Here is a 7,456-nt window from a genome sequence, read left to right on the forward strand (position 1 = left end):
ACAAGTAAATAATGAAACCGAAAAACCTAAAAAAAAATTATCAAATCGTCATTTTTACCAGTAATTCATGTTTTTGTTTTTTTTTTTTTTTTTTTTTTTTTTTAAACAAATTTTAGTTTTGAATTTTTTTGTAAATTATGGTAAAATATTAGAAATTTTTTTAGTTTTTATTTACTTATTTGATTCATAAAAATTATAGAAAACCAAAATTGGCTTATCTATAAGTGCGTCAAACTTATCACATCTATTGTGAATTTTGTTCTTTTTATCAGATTTGTTTATGAGATATTTGTTTTCATATTATAGTTATGATTATAACAAGAAAATATATTTTTATATTTACCTTAAAAAAAAATAGTAATTCTTGTAAACTCTTTTTGCATGTATGTTCAAATCTTATTACTTGGATCCCAAAATATCATATATTTATTTTTCTTTGCCTCACATCCAAATACTTAAATTATGCATGAAATATATCCATATTGCACATTAACAAAAAACATGCACATTGAAGGGCTCAAGGACCAATAAGAGCTAAACTTGAAATATCTTGGAACTTAGAATGCTAATTGCTATCTAAATGTCTCCTTGCTATTTTTCCAAGACAAATTCCCAATGACTCAAACACTAAGTTCATCTGCCTCTGAGCCTAATGCTTCAAAAAGAGCTTCCACTTCACTTGCTTCAACTTCCTCTAAACTTGATGGATTCCACTTGGGATTCTAATTAAGATTCAAGGATATCAAAAAAAAAAAAAAAATGTCAACATTATTACATCATAGACTTCATTTTTTTCTTATTAAGGCAAATTTTCAAACCTGATCCTTATCCACCAATACTGCTCTAACCCCTTCAGCAAAATCACTTCTTACAGAAGACCTTAAAGCAATGCGGTATTCAGTTTTCATAACACCATTTAACTATATATATACAACAAAAATCATCATATCAAATCAAAATTTCATTAAAACTCAAGCCTGAATAAATAAATATATTAAAACTCACTGTGGATAATTCATGTTGGTTGTTTCTGCATGCAGATGCAACTCTAGAGAAATATGTTTGTGTAAGGAAAACAGAAAATGGAGCTCCTTTCTTAATCCCCACAAGAGCATCTGTTGCCCACTGTGAAACTGCACACAATAGGGTGTTTGTTTCTTTTTACGAATTTGCCCCTATTAAGCCTTAGTAAGTCAAAAAGAAACAACTTCAATGCCTTTATTCTTACCTGATGCATCAGTATTTTGCTGATACTTTTCCAGCTCTTCTGTAATTTCTTTAACAGATTTATTTGCACCAAATGTTGAAACTATATGAGGCAAAAGTGACTTCAATTTGGACTCTGACTCAGGGTTGCTACTATACTTCCCCAATATTGCTTCAATGTCATGATGTGGATCCTCAGAACTGTATACAAATCACAAATATATATATATATACATGATACATATATTATATTTATTGCTTATATGTAAATCAAAGGGAAAGTAAGAAATATACAATGTAGTTGACAACAGAGTGTCCTTAAGTGGGCCCAGATTTCCAGATGTGACAAAATGTGTCCCAAGACCTACATAAAGTGCATCAGCTGGACTTGAAATTCTGTTCCCTGTGATTCCAAGATATGCACCTGTGCATACAAATAATCACATGAACATGATATTTACTATTTTTTTTGTTCTTTTTGTGGATGAATAATTTGTTAAGTTAAGTTTTAGTGTCAATATTTACCAATTGATCCTTCTCCTGGAGTTTGTGCTGCTATGTAAGCAAACCCAACATCTGGAAACAAACCAATTCCATTCTCTGGCATAGCAAGAAGAGTTTTCTAGAAAAAAAAAAAGGATTATGTCATTATGATGAATTTTACATTTTTACATTTTTACCACATGATTGTTGTTGGCTTACCTCTGTTATAATTCTGTAGCGACCATGTCCAGATAGGCCAATACCAAATCCCATTGTTACACCATCCATGAAGCTTATGTATGGCTTTTTGTACTCAAATATTTTACAAATAAGAGAATATTCAGCAGCGAATACCTGTAGATATAAATAAGTTAGAGTTAGGATTATATAATTTGTAACATAATGTAACATATTTATGAAACCTTTTGCACAAGAGGTGTGTTTTTGTCCTTTTGGATTTCAGCAACAACCCCCTTAATATCCATTCCTGCATGACCATGAATGTTTACATATGTAAACCTTCATTAACACTGAGATTATAATTGACATTCTAAAAGATGAATGGGAAAAATATGGAAGTGATTATATCATCAACCAATATGTGTTGCAGAAATGGAGAAGATAGTTTATGGAAGACAATCTTGATACCTGCTGAAAAAGCACGTGATGAGCTGCCCTCAACCAGAACACATTTCACCTTTGGGTCCGTTTCCCATTCATCAAGAAAACTTTTGTACCTTAAATCCATATCTGCAGTCGACAGAACAAATCTTTTTTGAATTCCAATTGGTGCTTCAAATCTAGAACTGTGGATGAACATAGTAAACTATATATTTGATGCATTTTGAACTCGTTGAAATGGAATTTGTATATTCGCAAAGCTTAGGGTAGTGAAAAATCATGCAGAAGGGTTCATAATGGATCTAGCTTCAAAGAAACAAATTATACCTCGAGTGAATCAAATTCAACTTACCAAACCGATTACGTCCCTTAAGAACTGAGATAATTGATATTAACCAAATTTCTGTATCCTAGATTAATCGAAACGTTATCTCGTTATTCTATTTCAAACAGCAAAGCTCAAAACTCTATCCCAACTTCATTATAGTTAATTACGATTACAATTATTCAATATCGTAGGATTATTCTCATTTCTATTAATCTGTACACAGATAGCATCATCTAAGGGGGTTAAATTTCTCGATGATTATGGCTGGAAGATAAGCAATAAGGAAAAAACATGTAACCTAAATTCATGGCGTTGAGAGCTTTTGGACGATCGAGGGTGATAACAGCAACACCGTTTGGTAAGACGTTCCCTTTGACAAAGTCGGCGGCGGTGGCCATGGTCGCGTAAGCTGCTACAGAGAGAGATCGATTTGATATGTAGAGAGAGAAAGTGCGAGTGAACTTGGGGAAGACTGGAATCACTGATAATCCGAAGAGCATTCGCACTGCTTTTTACAGCAGTAGCTAGCAGCCTAGCAGGAGGACAAGTGAAGCTCATAAAGATTCTTTTTCTTTTTCTCATTTTCATATTTTTAGTATTTAAAACTAGTACGGTTCATTATTTGGATAAAACCAAATTGTTCAATTGGACAAATTGAATTGGACTATTTTGTTTGGATATTCGGATTTTTGGATTGGTTTTTCAACAAAACCGAATTACTATTTTGGATTTTGGATTGGTTTGGTTTATAAAATATGAACCGAATAATCCAAAAAAACCGAATAACAATTTATTATTTATTTATTTTTAATATAACTATAACTATTTATTAATTTTATAATTTATTTTTTCAAATAAGTTCAAAAAGTTCATCTCATAAAAAACATTAATATGTATTTTCTCTTAAAAGTTCTTTATCTATTATATATTAAACTATAATATACATTCTTAGTAGTTTATAAATTTTAAATCACAATTAAATGTTTTTTTTTGCTTCTTCTATAAAAATTGGATAATATTATAATTATATGTCATTTTAAAATGTTTTAGTTTTTGAAAATTGAATTATAAAAACCGATCCAACTGAATTTTAATTGGATCGGATCGAATCGGATTTGAATTTAGTTTGGATTATTCGGATCCATATTTTGAAAACCGAAATTAATTTGGATTTACTTAATTGGATCAGATCGAACCGATCAATCCAAACGAACACCCCTATTTAAAACGATAAATAAGTTATGAATAATTAGGTAAACTTATATCTATTCTTAATTATTTAATTTGTTTGTTGCATAGACTTCTTATAATCTTATTGTTTCTCGTAATTCCATCTGGAGTGAATTACATCACTTGTCTATATATAGTTTATCAAAAATCATACATTTGGTTTTCGGTCTTTAATTTTTAATTTTTTACGTTTTTATTCTTACATTTCTTAGTGTTAAACTCTAACATGTGCAACACACATGAGGCCTGATGAGCATAGTTCCGATGAATCGCTTGTCATTGTCTATATTTGTCACGACACTCAACTAGCAATCTAAAGTATTAAACCGTGTGGCAAAAGAAACCTTTGTCTCCACTATAAAATGCATAGGCATTTTCATTTCTAATCATCAAAACCCTAATCTAATATGGCACCTTTTGTAAAGAAAATGGTGATGTGGTGGAAGTTGAGAGCTAAGATGGGTCATTTGACTTCACAAATTGATCACCATATGTTAAATTTGTCAAAGATGTTGACAAATATTTCATGGCACCTGATAGATGCAAAAATAAGATAAAACAAGTAATTGGAATCAAATGAAGCCTAGTGATCAACTATATTTGGAATGTTATGAGGAACATGAGGATTTTCATCTATGTTTCATTTATAGATGCTGCGAATGCTTACGATGGTGATTCTAAAGAGCAATTTTATATAAATATATTTTTTGATAGTGACTTTGATTTTCATGAAGATGTGAATGCATATGGGATAAAAGTATATATGAAGGAAACAAGTCTTGGTAATGATGCACCAGATTAATGATCGTCTAGTTGTATTTGGGAGAAAAAGGCATACAAGAAGGTTACACAATGAATGAAAATGAAATCCAATTTTAGTATTTTTGGTATTTAAATCTTTTTAAAAGTTATCTATGTTTGTTATCAAACTCAAGTTAACAAGACTAAGGGCGTGTTTGGCACGGAGCTTTTGGAAGCGTTTGGGAGCTTCTAGCTTTTAGTTTTTAACAAAACGCTCTAGTTTAAACAAAAAGCTTCGTTTCGCAGTACGGGCGTTTAGCTTTTAGTTTTAACAAAACGCTCTGATTCTAAAAGCTACTTCATATAACTTTTAACAAAACGCTCCGGAGCTTTTGAAATCAATTTCCATAATTACCCTTAAAAATATATTTATATATTTTTTCTATTTTTAATCAATTGTCCTTTTATGTAATTTTATGTATTTCAAAAGTTTCTAGCTACTTTTGCCAAATATTCATATAACAAATAAAAGCAACAACTTCCCACTACCAGCTAACCGCTACCCGCTTCCAGCTAACAGCTACTTTTGCCAAACACGCCCTAAGACCCATATACACACAATAAGATCAAAGGGTTGTTAATATTTACCAATTTTATCTTTATACAAACTCTTATGTGTTGTATGTTTTTTTCTAAAATCTCTTTTGGCCATTTTTGTCTGTCGGAGGATAGACATTTTCGTTGCAAGGTGTTTGTTTTTTAGAAGACCGTAGACCTAAAAAGGTTTGTGTATCTTTTTTTCCTAAAAGACATGACACAGACTCTATCAAATACTAAAATAACTAAAATAAAATAAAAAAACACGCTCTTCATGTAACATGTTTATCTTGTTTGATCTCATTAACACATTTAAACATTGTAGAAAAAAGAGACAAATCCCACTTTTAAGGTCTTTAAAAAATATTTAATTTCTTAAAAGTATAACAAACTTTAAGTGCAAAATGATAGGACATATAGTACTTTGTTTAGACGCTACTAAGACTTCTCCCTTGCTTTTATTAGGGAAAATGACTCTTGAGGGTAATTAACTTTTGCGTTTGTACTCATTTGGTCCATTTTCTTTTTTTTTGTATTCAATATACCATCGAACTTGTTGTTGGTGTTTACCATAGCCCTTTTGACCGGCTTTTGACCTGTGATAGCCGGTCAAAGGGTTATGGTGAACACATACAACAAGTTCGATGGTATATTGAGTACAAAAAAAAGGAAAGAGACCAAATGAGAACAAACGCAACAGTTGGTTACCCTCCTGATTCATTTTCCCTTTACTCATTTACAACAAATCTCATATCATCTCCTACTGATATTAATGACTTTTATGAGATTTATTCTTGCTTCTCTTCAAAACATAACCTACGAAAGGACATTATTCATACATGTATAACTTTGTAATGCACTTGAATATTTATTAGGGGAATCTCGACTAAGCGAGCGCATTTCATGACTACATTTACATTTCCAATCAAATGATTTATCGTATCATGGATTCTAAACAAGTCTACAAACGAGTGGAATCACAAGTGCTATGATTTTTGAGTTTATTTAGCTTTAAGATCGAACTCATGGGATAAGATACAATATCAATATGTACAATATTATGGTGTATTGTACATATTGATGTTGTATCTTATCCCATGAGTTCGATCTTAAAGCTAAGTTAACTCAAAAATCATAGCACTTGTGATTCCACTCGTTTGTAGACTTGTCTAGAATCCATGATACGATAAATCATTTGATTGGAAATGTAAATGTAGTCATGAAATGCGCCTGCTTAGTCAAGATTCCCCTAATAAATATTCAAGTGCATTACAAAGTTGTACATGTATGAATAATGTCCTTTCGTAGGTTATGTTTTGAAGAGAAGCAAGAATGAATCTCATAAAAGTTATTAATATCAGTAGGAGATGATGTGAGATTTGTTGTAAATAAGTAAAGGGAAAATGAATCAGGAGGGTAACCAACTGTTGCGTTTGTTCTCATTTGGTCCCTTTTTTTTGTACTCAATATACCATCGAACTTGTTGTCTGTGTTCACCATAACCCTTTGACCGGCTATCACAGGTCAAAAGCCGGTCAAAAGGGCTATGGTAAACACCAACAACAAGTTCGATGGTATATTGAATACAAAAAAAAGAAAAGGGACCAAATGAATACAAACGCAAAAGTTAATTACCCTCAAGAGTCATTTTCCCCTTTTATTATATAGGCATATATCAAGTAATTTTTTTTTACCATGGACTTCTCCCTCCCTTTTTTTTTTTTTTTTTTTTTTTTTTTTTTTTTTTTTTTTTTTTTTTTTACCATGGACTTCTCCCTTGCTTATTACATATATCAAGTAAAATTTTCTATACAACATCCGATATGAGATAGGTTTTCTTTGAACTCCATATATAGTTTACACTCACCTTCGTCATCCTATGTTAGTTATTAAAATTTGTATTAAATTTCAATGTTGTAAAATTATAATTATTGAAAAAAGACTTTTAAATTTAAAAAAAAAAAATAGTTTGTTTCAACTTCAGTTGTAGCAACCTGCAAAATATGAAAAATAAATAGTTTTTTTTTCTTGTAGACTATAAACATTTGATTTACCTTTTCTTCTATACGTGCATTTCTTAAGGTTCCTCAAAGGCCATATATCACATATATGATATGGTTAGGTCTGACCATGGCCCAAATGTAGCCACAAGTTCAAACTCTAAGATGGCAAACTTTGCGTTTATGGTGCTTATTAATAGTGGTTGTATAATCTTTATCTTACAAAAAATATTTTGTATTACGAGTATAT

At 30.9% G+C, this 7,456-nt stretch overlaps 1 protein-coding gene across 1 annotated transcript; it reads right to left on the reverse strand.

The window, feature by feature from the left end:
• Positions 1–384: 384 nt before the first annotated feature.
• On the reverse strand, positions 385–3,209 carry LOC111897950 (3-hydroxyisobutyryl-CoA hydrolase-like protein 3, mitochondrial). Its single transcript, XM_023893903.3, has 10 exons — positions 2,937–3,209; positions 2,338–2,439; positions 2,112–2,176; positions 1,909–2,043; positions 1,732–1,828; positions 1,501–1,630; positions 1,229–1,407; positions 1,006–1,133; positions 819–920; positions 385–722 (listed from the first exon to the last, which is right to left on the reverse strand). Exons 1-10 carry the CDS (start codon positions 3,136–3,138, stop codon positions 621–623), a joined length of 1,242 nt encoding a protein of 413 aa, XP_023749671.1. The 5' UTR covers positions 3,139–3,209; the 3' UTR covers positions 385–620.
• Between the last annotated feature and the right edge of the window lie 4,247 nt (positions 3,210–7,456).

This window comes from Lactuca sativa, chromosome 5 (genome assembly GCF_002870075.4).
Source record: "Lactuca sativa cultivar Salinas chromosome 5, Lsat_Salinas_v11, whole genome shotgun sequence".
NCBI classification, from domain to species: Eukaryota; Viridiplantae; Streptophyta; class Magnoliopsida; order Asterales; family Asteraceae; genus Lactuca; species Lactuca sativa.